General features: G+C 53.5%; 1 protein-coding gene across 1 annotated transcript in view; it reads right to left on the bottom strand.

Moving 5' to 3' along the window:
* Positions 1 to 1,304: 1,304 nt before the first annotated feature.
* SEMA7A (semaphorin 7A, GPI membrane anchor (John Milton Hagen blood group)) overlaps positions 1,305 to 15,897 on the bottom strand; it is a 21,818-nt gene continuing 7,225 nt past the window's right edge. The window contains exons 2-14 of the mRNA XM_009878685.1: positions 9,352 to 9,485; positions 8,431 to 8,481; positions 8,118 to 8,213; positions 7,921 to 8,005; positions 7,683 to 7,793; positions 6,258 to 6,397; positions 5,836 to 6,014; positions 5,521 to 5,629; positions 4,724 to 4,922; positions 2,926 to 3,041; positions 2,666 to 2,817; positions 2,061 to 2,128; positions 1,305 to 1,654 (exon numbers count right to left, since the gene is read on the bottom strand). Of these exons, the coding sequence (XP_009876987.1) occupies positions 1,305 to 1,654; positions 2,061 to 2,128; positions 2,666 to 2,817; positions 2,926 to 3,041; positions 4,724 to 4,922; positions 5,521 to 5,629; positions 5,836 to 6,014; positions 6,258 to 6,397; positions 7,683 to 7,793; positions 7,921 to 8,005; positions 8,118 to 8,213; positions 8,431 to 8,481; positions 9,352 to 9,485 (1,790 nt within the window). The remainder of the gene's footprint in view (positions 1,655 to 2,060; positions 2,129 to 2,665; positions 2,818 to 2,925; positions 3,042 to 4,723; positions 4,923 to 5,520; positions 5,630 to 5,835; positions 6,015 to 6,257; positions 6,398 to 7,682; positions 7,794 to 7,920; positions 8,006 to 8,117; positions 8,214 to 8,430; positions 8,482 to 9,351; positions 9,486 to 15,897) is intronic.

The raw sequence follows: 15,897 nt of genomic DNA, 5'->3' as shown, positions 1-15,897 counted from the left end.
CGCGGGCACTCCTGAGTGTCCCTGAGCAGGCACGAAGCAGGAGCTGTGCTGCTGTGACAGGCTACTGGAAGCATGAGATACGGCGTCCCCTCTGTTACCCGGCCTGAGACTGGGGAGGGGGGTTCAGCCGTCGAGAGGGCTGGTAAAGGTTTGGACAAGGGCATGGGGTCACCCCTTGCCCACGGGCGCAGGGAGAGCATCCCGTTTTTCACAGTTTAGTCTTGCTCGGAGACCTCAAAGCCGCCCAAGGGAAGCAAACCCCAGTTCTCCACTTGTCCCCTCCGCGGTGAGGGAAGAGGGTCAGACCTGCTCTGGGCGGTGGGTTCAGCCACAGCACCCCCCGAGCCCATCGGCATCGCCCTGAGATCAAGCAGCCTGCCGCCTCGTTCCCTGAGGAAGCCCAGTCCCTCTCCCAGAGGAGAGGTGAGGGGAGCAGGGGCCGTCTGCTGCCCACAGAAATGCCCTTAGCTGCCTGGCAGAGGATTTGTGCGTTTAAAAACATCTTTCCCGGGTTCAGTTTGGGCTCTGCTTCCACCTTTTCTTCCTGTCCCCTTTGGTCTGTCTTTCCCCACACCCCAAATCTAGTCACCTTCTGAGGCTTTTCCATACAAAACGCTAACTTTGTGCCTGCCCTCACCTTGCAGGTTTCCAGCGCTGGTTCCCTATCTCCTTCCCAGGTCAAAGCCAGCTAACGAAAAATACCAAACCAAAACAATAGACCAAACCCTAAAAGCCTTCCAGAGCCCAATTCTCCACACCAGAAGGGGACTCACATGCGACACTGGGAGAGTTCCAGCTGCTTGCCAACCCAAACAGACATTAGCCACTAAAAAACTTGGAGGCATCAGTCCCTGCTTGGAGCAAAGCGCAGATCAACCAGCTAGAAAGGCCAAGGGCTGGCTCCTCCTCTTCATCACATGCATGTTCCCAGAAAGAGAGGAGTCATCATGCCCTGAGGATCAGTGCATGCACATCGGCAGAAGTCCCCTGAATGTCCACTCAGGACGATAACCAGTAGAGAGCGACCAGCGCGGGCTCGGGGAGTGGCTGACACCACTCCCTTCACGTTGCTGGGTACAGTGAATGTCCCCTTCCCTCCCCGACCCCAAACCACACTCCGTCTGGCCCTGCAGTCACATCTTCCTCACCATAATTCTTCCACCAAGGCCAAAGATGGAGGGGTTGCTGCCCACGACCCCTTTAGAGACAGTCAAAGATTAAAGTCCAAGGAGTGGCTAAGAAGTCGCCTCAGGAACGGACAGCTTTTTAGTAGCCAGGATGGTGGGAACACGATCCTGTCGCGTTCAGTGGAAGAGCTCCACCAACGCCACCATCAGAAGCATCTGCAGCCAAGAGCCAAACGTCATGGTGGCCTGACCCTTCTGCGACATGAACCTGAGCTGGTTGACCAGGCGCTCCTTCACCAGAGCCTGCTTGAAGCCGTCCTCCTCCGAGATGCAGACGTAGTGGCCATAGTGAACGTGGCTCACGTTCTGGATGAAGTGGAAGCAGTCTTGCTGGGGATGGGTGGTGTTGCAGGTCTTGATGAGGCTGTTGTTGTGGTACCAGTTGTAGGTGGCATAGTGGGACTCGATGGGGCAGTTGAGGTAGTAGCGGGAGAAAGGGACGACTGTGATGTTCTGGTAGTCACCTACTGGAAGAGATCAAGAAGGGCAGGGATAAGACAGGTATCTCCAGGAGCCACAGATTCCCCCATAACTTTGGAGGGAAGAACATTTAGTTCGACGGGGACATGTTACACAGCCATTTAACAACAATAGCACAGCCTGACCCATGCCTGGTGAAGTCCATGGGACTCTTCTGCCAGGACATCAGCAAACAGCAAGTGTAAGCTCTCTCAGCCAGCTCAGAAATCTATTACCTAGCCATTAACTTCGAGTTGAGACTTGCTTGGCATCTTGGTTTCAGCATGGTCATTCCCAGTTCCCCAGAAATGAGTTGCAACACCTTGCACATCCCACACAACGCCTCGAGAGTCAGCCACCCTGCCCCAAACCCCCGCCCAGACACACAGCCTACAGCTGAAAACCAGCACACACCTTCCTTAATATCCCTGTTTTGGCACTTTCCTCGACGCAGTTCCAGCTTCAGGTTCTGATGCACCTCCCTAGCAGATGGGAATAAACATTAACAAAGCATTAACGTCCAGGAAGCGGCACCTCAGGGTTAGGAAAGCAATCATCCAGACAAGCTGTGGTGGATCAGATAAGAGAAAATTTAAACACCTGCTACTGCCCGGATAGGGAAAAAACACACTCCACACCCCCACTTAGGAGCTGGGTGGATGACAAATGAGAGACTCAGCAGCTCACCACCATCGACTGCTTTATACAGCATCACAACTCTGCACGTTTCTGACAGCAAAAGAGGGGCTGGGCACTCAAAATCGATCAACCTCTCCCCTCTCTAGAGCTGGGGTGCTGCGGGAGGGATGGATCCCTGCAGAGGTATGTTTTTTGGGGGACAGCACAGATGTCTGCGCTGTTACTGCCTGGATATGATGAGCCCATGTCTATCTGTGATGGAAGACAGCCTCAAAACCACAGGTAACCCTGGCCGGGAAGGGGGATCCTGAGGGTCTGGGCATTTCTCAGGTGAAAGCCACCAGGTTACGGAGAAGCAGGAAGCCGTCGGTGCCACATACCGGTTTCTATAAACTGACTGACAACTCCCATTGAACCACCCGCAGTAGGGGTCCCTCGCCAGCAAGCAGCTGTCGCAGTTGTTGCGATACACCTTGCACATGTCCATGGGTATCTCCACAACTTTAGAGGTTGAGCCAACGTAGAGCATCGCCTGCAGGAAGGGAAACAGAAGGGCTGATCATCTCGGCGCCATGTCCCAGTGCCCTTTTAAAGCACTTTTAAAGCTACAGCCTGACCCACTATTCTCCATTCTACTCACTCTCTTGTGGTCCAGGATCATGGACTGGATCGGGTCCTTCTTTGGGAAGACCTGGAGCTCCATGATGTTGTGCACCCCATCCGGCAGCTCCACGATCTTGTGGATGGATCCCTTGTCTGGAAAGAAAGAGGGGAGAGCCCTGATGAAGCACGCTGAGAGCAGAAAGGCAAAGCAGAGGGGCTGCAGGCAAGGGTGGGGAAACCAGGCAGGGCAGCAGCTCTGCCTCCACCCCTTGCTGTGGCAGATAATACCCACCCTGCAGAGCCAAGTCTGACTGGATTCCTAAAACCAGCCACCCAGAGAAGACAAGATCTTTCTCAGAAGGGGTGCTGGTAGGAAATCGGCCCCAGACAGCAGTGTTTGCCACAGCAGAGGCTTGTCATCCTCCCAGCCCAGAGCCACAAGGAACCCATTCACCACCACCCTTTTGGACCTGGCTGTGCCTGCTTTGATCAGCTGCACTGGAATGGCCTGGGCAAGAAAACTCAACTGCTCTCGAGCTCCGCTCTGCTTTGATCACCAGCCTGTTCCAGCAAGAAAACCCAACCACTCTTGAGCTCCACTCTGATCACCAGCCTGTTCTTGTGTGAGCCTCATCTCATCACTTGCCTGAGGCTGAAACTTGAGGTTTTGTCTTTCTGTTTTTCTTATTGAATTCACTCCCCTCCCGCTCAGTTAAATGACTCTAAACTGGTGATTTAAGAAAATGAGTCCGTTTAGTGAAGAGGTGGAAAGGCAGATCCTGAGGGATCAGGCCTCCAGAATCCTCATTGTTCACTTTCTTTTAGCATGTGGATGTTTTCCCCTTTCCAAATATTCACTCCCTTCTCCACCATCAACCAGGGGAAGGTAAAAGATGTGACCCAGGTCAGGCAGGGATTAGGACCCTCCCTCATCAGGTGCTGACCCTTGCCTCTGTGCTCACCCCAGCTGCCAAGCCCTGCTTCCTGGAGCAAGCTCCCTGGCAGGACTCCTCAAGGTGTTAGCTACATTTAAGCTAAGGTTTACTCCATAATAAAAACAGTCCAAGCATGCATGGGCCTTAATCCAACCTAGGCCACCTACTGAGAGCCGTCTGCACTTTTTAAAATCACAGATTAGAAAACAAAAGCACCAGAAAGCCCCTTCACAAGTGCCAGTCAACAAATCCCAGCACAGTGCAGAAAAAGGGATGAGCACAACTGAAGGGAGCAAGTCTGGGGTGCTAAGTAGGCAAGAGAGGGAAGCGCCGGGTTAGGGATCTTTGCACCTTCTGGGTGCAAATGTGGTCATGGGAACCCAGGCAGCTGAACAGAGCTCGCCAAGCGTTTGGTCTCCATTCTGCCCACCTGGAGTGGAATTGCCTTGGCCCAGCTCCGCAGCATCTCTGGCTGCCCCGGGACAGCTGTGTCTCCAGCCAGAGGTGCTGCACTAGAGCAAGAAGGGACAGGAGGTGACAGAGCAGGTCCCTTTGCAAAGGATTTCTGCTTGAAAGTGTAAAGCTGCAGCTGGGAAGAGCTGTGCTACCCCTCCCTTGCTTTAAAACACGCTTGGCCAGAGACCTGCCACTGGTCAAAGCAACCCAGCTGGGTAAATCCCACGTGCTGGGATTCTGCTTTCGGCCTGCCTTTGCCTGTGCAGCCAAATTGGATGTATTTAGCTGTACTGGGACTTGGCAGCACTTTTATGCTTGACAAACATATGCCAGGCTGGGAACACAGCCTCTTGCTTTGCTCTGCACTGGGGGTCTTGACAGCTTCCCTTGGGTTCCCTGCCTTCAAGGGGAAAGTGGAGCTCCAGAGGGAACAGTTCCCAGTACCTGTTGCCAGATAAAGCACGTTGTAGTGGTGTCCGTCACCTGCAGAGACCTCGTGCACTCCGATCTTCTGGTAGCGGTGCTTGTTGTGGAATAAGGGGCTCTTGGTGGGGGAGAGGGGCTCCACCCGATCCTCCACTTCTGGGTGGCTGTCGGCTATCTTGAAAGTCTCACTCGGGGTGTGCTGTCCAGAGGAAACGCACTGCAGCAAGAGGGACAAAAAACATCATCAAGAGTCAAACAGGTCCCTGAGGAAGAAGTCCGAGGGAAGGAGAGCAAGGCAGGGCACAGCATCGATACCTTAGCCCAGAGAAGAATGAACCAGGCACTACAGACAAGCTTGCCCTGGGGCTGCTGATTGTGCTCGTACCAGTGCTCCCCCTGCAGAAGCTGCAATTTAGGAGACTCATGCCCTGTCACCCTGTCCCCCCAAACACAGGACTGGGCTGCAGGTTGGCTCGGAGAAACCCAGAGGGATAAGCAAACACAGGACACTACCCTCCAGCTTCACACATGAGAGCTCACGGACACATCTGCCAAGGCATGTACCAGTCCATCTCCCCTTGCTTTCTATGAAGGTGTTGGAGCTCATCCAGCCTCCTTTTGTTTCCAGCAAGAAAGCTCAGATCCTTTAGTGCCTACAACCTTCCTTGGTGCCCCAGCTCTCACCTGGCTGCTCAGTGGTGGCACCATCTCCTCATTTGCCTCAGTTACTCTGACAACTGCAGTGGAAGAGCATGGACCAGCTCTCCTGGCCTCAAGAGGCCTCTCCACCGAAGAATCTTTTATTGCTCACTCACCTGCCCAGGCTTGATCTCTGGGTTGGGACCATTATAGCCTTTGAGTCTAGACGTCCGAAACACGTTGTCAATGTCCCCAAAGGAATAGACACAAACAGCAGAGCTTCCCCTGCAGACAACCAGACAAAGAGAGGGTCAGGGAGACACTGGCCATCATCCTTACAGCTGGGGCACGGCTGTGCGCATTGCGCCTTTGCTGACTGTGTCCACTCTGGCTCTTTCCCACCCACGTGCCTGGAAGAGAGACTAAAAGGCTGCAAGAACAGATTTGGCCCACAGGACAGGACATCTCCCCATTTTTACAAAGACCCTCACCAGGTGTTTGTGAAGAGCCCGTAGACCTTGGAGTGGTGCCAGTCACTTGCAGGGACAAAGAAGACATCTTGCAACCAGTTGAAGTTGCCCTTGGTGACTGGGTCGACACAAATCAAGCTGGCTTTCAGGAATGTGGTCCACTTGGAAGCAGAGAGTGAACTGGTTCCCCCTTTATCTTCCTGGGGCAGAGGAAAAGCAGGGAATCGGGGTTTGGCAGAGAACACAAAGTCCCCACCCTGTCTCAGCTGAGAGCCAGGGGGCAGGAAGGTCAAAGGACAGGGCCATACCCCACACGAACTCTGGGATAGAGAATTGAGCTAGCGGGGCCAAATCATGTGCCAATAACACTAGGTAAGCTGGAATGTCCATTTGCCATCTCTGCAAAACTCTTGCCTCCCCACCATACACTGTTCCTGTGGTACCTTACACAGCTGGGCCACTCGGGAGATGTTTCTAGGGGCCTCAGGACTCTTATCCGGGTTGTCTTCACGAAAGAAGTAGTAAATCTTGTCCTGATGAGGCTCTTCGTGCCTTAATGTAGTGGCTTTGACAAACTGAGGGTCTGAAAAAGGAAGCGGGCCATCAGAAAACCTTGGCCTGAAGACACACGCTTCATTGGAAAAGCCACCAGCAGGGACCAAACCAGCGTGCTCAGGTGAGATGAGGAAATGCAAACACCATCTGCACTCCAGCAAAGGAGAGCTCTGAGCCCATCATCTACACCCAACCAGTGCATCGCACAGACAACCGCTTTTCAGACGCCACCATCCCAGTGTCTTCTCCTTCCTTTCCCTCCTGTCCAACTCCACGCACCCATTCCCTTGAAAGCCAAGTCCCCAGAGCCTGGTGAAGCCTCAGCTGCTTAGCAGCAAAGGAAATCCGTTCTCCCTTCTTGCGCAGGGGAGCTATAATCAGGCAGCAAGGTTTCCTCGGTGGGAAAAAGCTGCACTGTTGTTTGCGTCTGCTGTGGAAAATCCAGTGATGTCTCTCCTCTTAATACACTGCTGCCACAAAGGGCATCCCCAGAAGCAACAGGGTCCCTCTGAGCATCGTTAGTTGGCATTTCCGTGGCACGGAGCTCTGCCTAAGTGTGGGACTGGCCTCATTGCTATCGAGTTTGTTTGCCAGGGCCTTGGTTGCCTCCCTCTGCTGCCCTATATGAGCAAGTTCTGTTTTGCCTTGGCGTCCCTTTGATTTGATTTTGCTTTTGGCCAGGGGTTCAATAATCTCCCAGTGTCGCTGGGGCATCTTGGGAGAAGGCAACACAGTAAGCTCATATGCAATAACTCAACACAATAACGCAACTGAGGAGGGTCCTTTCTCTTTACTCCCCACCCTGTCCCATGCACAGCCCAGCGTGTTTCTGGCTCAGGGTTCGACCCTGGCTGGGGATTTGGCAAGACTCACTGCCCGGAGGGGGAGTTGTTCTTCCTCTTTTCACCACTGATGGGCACCTTTACACAACCATATTTCCTTGCACCGTCTCACAGGGACTTGCCACTCGCATATCTCCATTTCCCCATCTCCTCACCCTGAGCAAGAGGAACTCACTTATCGGCAGTTTTGGCCCAGACGCAAAGAGAGCTTCTTCGCAGCAAGAGAGCTGGAAGGAGTCGCTGGGACCCTCCTCACCAGCATTGTGGATGGGGATCAGATCAGCCCTCTCCCACAGCTCTAGGGACGACCAAAACCAAGCACAAAGCTCTGGAGCTAGGCCACTGCTGAGCAGGGAGGATGTGGCCCTCTGAGCTGTGCTGTGCATTTAGAGCTCATAGTTGTGGACTGACAAAGAGTCCAACTTATCTACCTGCTGGGTCCCACACCTTCAGGATCTCCCTCACACCTACTCTGCATCACTGTGTCACTGGTGTAGAGCTCTCCGCCTCCTCTCACTCGACGGAAACGGGGTATCTTGCCGTTCTGCTGGCTCTTCTTGATGGTGGAGTAGATGTCATGACCTGTGGGAAAGAAAGGCTCATTTGCAGCGGACTGTTTCCAGAGAGGGCAGAAGAGCTTCTGGAGAAGAACAAGAACCAAAAACTCTCTGGGCACACAGACTCACAGAGAAGGAGTAGTCAGACTTACCATCAACGACAACGAGGGTATTTGAGTCCGGGGTGAAAGGAGCAATACCTCTCCCATCCCATGAAGCGCTCTCCTTTCTCTGCGTCTGGGGAGGGACAGAACCAGCAGGATCAGGGCACCATTTTATGGATGGAGATAGCATGAAATAAAACAGCGGGTGCTTTGCACTTGTCCCATCACAAGTGGCTACAACATACCAAGTTCCAGCAAGTGGGAGCGCAGGCACCAGTCCCACACACTAAGATCCCATCTCCGTACTTCTCCACTAACGTGAGGTAATTTTTATTGTCCTCCTGCAAGAGGAAGAAGAGAAGCATGAGCTGCTATGAATGGCAGAGTGCAGCCCCACAGCTCCACCAGGAAACTGGCATCACCTCATGTGAGCTCCACTGGAAGTCTTCATCCAGAGAGAGCATGTGAGGAGCACACACAGTTCCTTCCCCAGACATCCTTCAACCCAAGTCCTCCAACCCTCTCCCATCCAGCTGTTCCATCACAGGTAGGACCTACCAAATTCCCAGGCATCATGCACTGTCCTTCATTCTTCACTGGAAAGTCTTCCTAAGACAAAACAGAAAGATATAGGCTTTAATTTCTTCCTGCTATAAGCCAAGTCAGGTGGGCTTGGCCCCACACAGTACAAGCTAGTTACTCTCTTCACAAGAAGCAAAGCAAGCACAGCAGTGAGAAGGTCACTAAACACTGCAACACACCGCTTTTCCCCATCTTGGCATTTGAAAACCCTTGGGGAGACTGGGCTGGATCTCTCCAGCCCTTGGGGTGACGGGGAGAAGTGGGGATGCAGGGCCAAAGCTGCTGGCATCACTGGCAGCCGGGCTGGGCTGCCCTCCAGAGGATTTTGGGAGAGGATGGGACACGTGAAGCACACTGTTCTTGGAAGCAAGAAGAGAAGTTTCAGGACCCAAACTTCAGCAACCAACTGGTTTGAGAAGGACAAGAAGAGGTCATGAGAAAGCCAACTGGGTGGGTGTCCTGTCGCATTAACTCAGTGTCCAGTTGATCCAGAACTTCCTGCTTTTGAGGACAAGCAGCCTGAGCTCCAACAATGGAAAGAAACAGGAACATAGCTTCTCCCCAGTGATACAAGCCTGGGTATCCCTTCTCACACTACAGAAAGGGTCCCCTATCAGAAAAACCCTCCCTCTAGGGCAGCAAAGACTCAGGAAGGACCACAGCCTGGGAAAAACCCACCCACAACTAGCGTGGAAGACTTCCCCCTTGCTGCAGCCTTTGATCATACTGACGTTGCAGCTTCCTGCGTGGATGGAACAGGATGGGCAGACACCAGACACTTCCAGGACTGATTTTGCTGCTCGCAAAGACACTGAGCAAAGTCTGGGCCGTGAGATGGATGCTATATGCTTTCTTATAAGGCCTCCGGGGCCAAACTTATTAGCAGAGCATCCTTACCGTGTAGTTCTCATAGGTTGTAAAGTCGAAGTAATAAAGCTTTCCCTCTCCCCCGATGTAGACAGCTGAGCTATTTTCTTTATGATAGAAGACTGGGTACTTCTCACTCCTGGGAAACACATACTCCTTCGCACCTAGGAGCAGCACAGAGGAGAAACTCATCAGGGGAACTGCAGTCGGTTATCGAGAGCATCCGTGGCCAGCTCAGGCTCATCAACTGCCTTTCTGCATCCTTGGTGCAAATTATGAGAAAAACAAGGACATGGGACCAGGAACCCTCTGGGATGGCTGATCCAGTGCCAGGAGGGGAGGGAAAGGCAGTTTCAGGCTCAGAGCTGAGCTATTGTCCCCTTGGCCTCAGGGGACAGAAGAGCTGCACAATGGAGCAGCCCTTTTCCAAAGTGAAACTTTGCTGCAGGAGCTCTTGCAGGAGAACAGAAGCTCAAAGTGACTTAGAACTGGTTCTGAAGCAGTGAGGGGAGCGCTGCCTCCCCACCTGCTCTAACAGCCAAGTGCCTCCTGCCTTCCAGCTTCACAATGAAGGGCTGCCTCTCCTCCCTGGTCATCCTCAAGCAACCACTCCTGGCAACCACCTCGTAGATTTGGCTCCATCATCTTTCTTGCATTTAATGTGCCCACAGCTTTTTGTGCCCCACTTTGGGACCTTGCGCATGCTTAACTGGAGCTGTGAGTTCTTATCCAGCTGAACAGGAGAGCACCTCTCCTTGCCAGCCTCCAGCTGCGCTATCAGCATCCTCCTTTCAAGTGCCAGGAGGGATGGACAGGGTTTGAATCCCCCCAAGCCACAGCCCATATGTGACAGGGGGAGGGTGCACGTAAAGCTGCAACTCAGGGCTCCACGCCCCAGTCATGAACAAGAATCGAGCTGCAAGACCCATGTCACAATGGCGGGAAGCTTTCCAGGCCCAGCTAGGAAGAAGAACTGCCTGTCTTTCTCTATTTCCTTCCTCTTTCACCTTCTGACTTTTCCACCTCCTCTTTCCTATAAACATCCTCCCTTCCCCTCTGCACTGCCAGCTGGGGTGTGGGAGGCTGTGTGCTGCCTCCTCCCCCAGGGCTTTTGCTCTTCCCTTGATGAGGTCCCCTGGTCCTGCATCCCTCTCCGGGTCAGCGCAGCCACATCTGGGCAGCTTTGAGCCGCTGTGCTGGGGCCCAGCTCTAGACACATGTGCACTGCTGTAGGCTACCCTGTTCCCTACTGTAGTTTGCAGCAATGACATAAGAGGGATTACTCCTCCAAGGTCAAAAAGTCTCAGGACTGACTGTTTAGCATGACAGGGCACTCCATTTTCATCTATCCCTTTTTACCCTTTTCCAAAGAAGGGCCGCCTCTCTCCTGGCAAGTGCTGCTGCTCCAGCAGACAAAGGCTGTGTCTGCCTCGGGAGCTGGCTGCCTGCACAGACAGGCAATTAATCAGCGGCACGCGTCCCTCTCTATTCACAGGGGCACTTGGCAGGACAGGCAATGGACAACCTTTGCACAGCCCAGCACTCCCCCTCTGCCTAGAGCACACCACACAGGGGTCCCGCCAAGGTTCCACAGAGCCCAAAGTAAAGAAAGACTTAGTAGAGGTCACTGGGGCTACTGAACACCTGCTCCATTTGCGGCTTTTTTTCTCCACTTCGCTACACTGGTGCCTCCTCAGTGTCTCACCCTTTTGCACGCTTCAGCCCCAGGTGCTCCTATCACCTTCGGTTTCGCTTTTGAGGCTTTTTCACCACACCGCCTGTTTTTTAAACTTAGCTCCAAGAGCCGTGCCAACCTGCAAGGACACACTTCTCTCCACACAGCCAGAAACAAACAAGCCCAAAACAATAATTTGGTTGGCGCCAGCATATTATTTATCCTGCTGCTCCTCAGGGACTGCACTGAATCACTTAGCTGAGAGTAAACAGCTCTGCTAGCCAGGGCCCGGAAGCGTGTTTGTGGCTCCAGCGCTGATTTAACTTGATCTGGAGGAGAGCCTTTTAAAGGTGTTTCCGTGCTGGGGTCCCTCTGATTCTGCATCAGCCCTCTGGCTGACCTGCAGAGCTGACCTTCAGCCCGTGCTCTACCTTATGCAGCTCTCCTTGGCCAAATGGCTTGATCCTCTTCACCTGGCAAGATGTGGAGGAGCAAGCCTGCACCTCCACACCAGGGGCCTGGGGTATAAATGGCTTCACAACCCAGGGACAGCAAGGCAGAGGGCATCTAATGGCCCAAACTATGCCCCCAAACAAGGGGCCATGCCCCTCCTAGAAAGTTCAAGGCTGCTTTTGACTTGCAAAGAAAGGCTTGGAAGGGGAAGGCACGACCCTGCCACCGCTCTCCCTCCAAAATCAAGCCAGAAGACAGAGGGCTCATTTCCAGAGCCTCGCTAACCCCGCAGAGTCCCTTTGCCTGGCATTTACTGCAAACGCCACCATCAGCACGCAGATCAATGGCACAATTGTCAATTGAAATGCTAACCCCAGTCCAGAGGAATGAATAGGAGAAAGAGTGGCTTTGTGCTTTGCAGGCAAGTTGGAGAGTACCACACCAGATTGAAGAAGAATAATATTAAATGAGGGAGAAGGAGGGAGCCCAGTGCATCTGGTAAGGATGCCTGCAGGGTGAGGTAACGGAAGAGGAAGGAAATGAAGAGGGAGATGCTCCAGATGAGAGGCTCATCCCAAACACACAGGGCAAGGCAGGTAACACACGGGGCAGTTCTGCTTCCCTCCTGATAGGGTGGAACGGGCCTGCCTTCCGAGACACGGCTTGGGCAAGCCCAGCTCTAATAACACACTAAAGCGCTCTCTGGCTTCCTTTGGGTCCAAGAATTGCTTCAGAGAGGCACCAAGAGCCTGTCCCTCCCCAGCACCACTGCAAGGTTGGTCTCTCAGAGCTTTATGCAGGGGGGCAGCATGCCCCCCCACCTCCAGAACAGATGCCCTACTAGAGAAGCGGTGTGGGCACGCAGCCTCCTTGCAGGCAAACTCAACAGCCCAGCTCTCATCCTGGCTGGAAGGCTGACTCAGCTACGGCGGTCCTTCTTCCCTCCGCACTCCACCATTCCCTGGTTTGGCAGCTGGGTCCAGCATCCCAGACACTCAGCTTACTCACCAGCTTGCATGGCTCCCAGCACCAGCAAGTCTTTGCAGGTCTACGTTTCCCCAATGCTAGGGAGGGACAAAAATAGGGGCAATGGCACAAATCTCCTCCAGTGCCAGCATTTTAAAAGAAGTTCCTTTATCTAAGCTGCCTGTGTTCCCCCCAAACTGACCTGCTGATGGGGACACAGGGCTGGGCCACCCACCAAACAGCAAAATGGGATCTAAACCAGCACAGCACCCAAGATCTCCACCACAGCGAATGCAACGAAGCCTCCGGTGCTGCCGTGGCTCCCTGACGCCCAGGCAATCCACCCGGCAGCCCCAGGAACTCTTCTCACTACAACAGGTTATAACGCTGTCACTTGTCACCCTCTCGCGTCCCACCCTCCCCGGCATCGTGCCAATGGCACTACCACCTGCTCTGCCGCCTGCAGGTCTGACAGCGAGCACCCTCCCGCCTGAATCACGGCACTGGTTGGATTCTTTCCCGGTTCCCTCCTTTTCCAAACCATTTCTCACTTCCTAGCTTTTATTTCTTCCTTCCTTTTTGAACAGATTACGACCTTGATAGCAGCACGTCTCTGCTGCAATCCAACTGGGATTGGCTCCGATGGCAGAAGGAAAAGCTGCTTTCTCAACTCTTGACTCACGGCCCGGCAATGCTGGTGGGAGTCACCCAGGTCTCGGCACCTACACCTGTGCCCCCAGCTCTCACCCCCCAGCAATGAGGGCCGGGCTCTGAGTCAGGGCTGACTGCGCGCTCCGGGTTCCTGAACGTTGTCCTGCTTTTGGGAATGCAAGAGCGGTCTCAACTCAGTGACATCACTCTCTCTCTCACTCCCGTTTCCCCAGCGTATGCAGGATGTATGACAATGCTGAGAATGGGCAGATCAATTGTTTTCCTCTAAGGGTCAGGAATATGATTCAAGACCATGGCCTTGGTCGCCCAATTTGCTGTGAGAATTCCTGGTCCCAGCACTGACATCACTCTGCAGCGTGGTTCCATTTTCACTATTGCCCCAGGCAAGACTGGGAGAAACTATGATTCCTGGATTTCCAGTCTGCTTGGCCAGATACCAGTCCCTTCAAGGGAAGCACAGGGAGTCACAGCATCCACCCCAAAAGGATAGAGACACTCCATGAGGTTTCCACCTGGGAGAAGGACTGGACTGAACCACATCACTCCCATCCAAGAGCCACACGCTGTCTGTCTCCCCAGCTCTGCCACAGATGCCGGCAAGAAGCCAAGCTGCATTCATGTTTTTTAGATGATCTATAATTTCCCCAAGTTGAAACATTTTGGAAGGAGGAAGCATGCTGCCGGGAGCTGCTGTGCTCACTGAGCAGCTAGTTACTCCCTCCCCCGTGACTTTGCCTGAAGGGAGCAACGTGACACAAGGAAACTATGGTCAGGCCAGGAAGATTCTCCCCAAGGTCCCCCTCATGGACCACTTCCCTGGGGATGGACGCCTCGAGCAGTCTGACGGGCTTCTGGGACTCAAAAGATCCTGCAGCAATGGGGTTTTTATAGGAACAATTTGTCTCTAGATGAGACGGCCCCGGAGGGACACTCTAGAGGGGTTGCTCTGACCTGCCACTGAGTAATGGACAGGTTACCAGGTCTCCAACACGTCACTGGCTAACACACCCTGTGGAACATTATGGGGTTTCGCAGGGAGGGGTTTCTGAGAAGGGGACAAAAAGGCAATCCAACGTGAGAAACCACTTCCTTCGTAGTAGTCACAAAAAACCTGGCCAGTCATTCCCTCCTCCCCTCACCTTAAACCACCAGCATGTCACACTGCTGGGGGATTTAACTGCACCCCTAGGAGCCAGGATCCTTACAGAGACCCCTCAGCTCTGGGAAAGCAGGGACACAGGCTGAAGGATCATCCCCTGGGAAATGTGACTCGGTCCACGGGACAGCCCCGCACCATTTCAGTTCAACCTATGCTCCGACATCAAGCCATTTCTGAAAGAAAGTAAAATAAAAAGAAGAGAACCAATACAGCCTCTGTCCCCTACAGATTTCTGTCCCAGACAGCTGCAGGGTCCTTCCAAGGCCTTTGTCCCCCTTTCAGTCCTCTATCCCCTACCTATTCAGCTTGGCACGATGGAGCAGACTGGAAGCATGAGTTGGTGCCCACCAGCCCGGTGTCCAGGGTTTGTGCTACCTGCCTTCCCCTCCTGGTGTCCCCTCTCCCTTGCCTTCTTTTCACGATGCTTACAGGGATCACCCCCCAAAAACACTCCTCAGAAGCAGAAACCAGGCACTCGGAAACAGTGCTAAAAATGTCTCTTGCTGAAGTAGAACCAGACACAGGCACACGTGTTTCCTGCTGCTTAAAGTCCTCCGTGTTCTCCTAGGAGCCATGCACTCCCTGCCACAGAGAGACCCTCAGCTCATGCCCACCACAAGGGCCTTACACGCTGCTTAAATCTCTCCTCTGCCTGCCCCAAGGCCACAGCACAAGCAGGAAAATCACTGACGAAACACAGGTACACTCATTTCCCAGCACTAACTACCAGGGTAGTTAGTGTGACCGGCAGCTCTGCAAAGGGCAGGGTATGGAAAGCAGCTCAAGCAAGCCCTGGTTTTGGCATCAGTCAGCTCCTACATATTTCAAAACCAAAACAGCCTCTCCCACCGGGGCAGGGAAGGGCACTGGCCAGGTAGGACAGCAACACTGAGGTCAGAGCAGCTGCCTTCGCTTTGGCCAGACACTTCCACAGATGCATCACAAGAGCGTGTGTGTGCCCAGAAAAGACAGAGTAAGTAAAGCAGTTTCCCAGGGAAGGCAAAGCGCTTTCTCATCAGCCCAGGGCAAGTAAAAGCTCCAACTGTCACTTTCCTGTGCCCTCCTCCATCTTGCAGAGAACATCGTGGTTCAGTTCCCATGAGCAGCAAAGCCGAGCGCAGGGCACTCGGGCTGTGCCGCTCTCCTTTCCACCTGCCGTCTGGGACCATCATCCCACACGCAGAGAACCAGTGAGCCCAACGCTGGGCAGCACAGGCAACCTGCAGGAGCCCCGAACCCCTGCTAAGCGGTCCATGTGCTTGTGGGAAACCCAGAAGAGGTGTGAAACTACAGGGAGCAGACATGCAACTGCAAAGCCTGCATTACTCAAACCCAGACCTCCGCGCCTTACACATTTCGCTCTTTCTGATTTTAAGTTTGCAGCAAGTCAGAGCAGTGAGTTTAATCAGTTTGGTATTTCTCATCCTGTCTCTCCCCCAAGACAGTTGGAGACAAACAGCATTTAATCATTTGCCAAGAATCCTCACGCTATCTTTTCTTACACCTCTCCCTGACTGCTTCCAACTCCCTCTAAGCACCCCCCCAAAGGAAGGAGCGCAGCCACGTAACATCTACATCCCCTCCGCAGCGGGACTTTTCCACCCTCAGCCAAGATACGCTCCTGGCCACCACCATACGACACTGCTTGCCT

The sequence above is a fragment of the Apaloderma vittatum genome, unplaced genomic scaffold, assembly GCF_000703405.1.
Source record: "Apaloderma vittatum isolate BGI_N311 unplaced genomic scaffold, ASM70340v1 scaffold32131, whole genome shotgun sequence".
Taxonomy (NCBI): Eukaryota; Metazoa; Chordata; class Aves; order Trogoniformes; family Trogonidae; genus Apaloderma; species Apaloderma vittatum.
The sequence above is the reverse complement of the archived record's forward strand: the minus strand, read 5'-3'. Positions and strand labels throughout refer to the sequence as shown.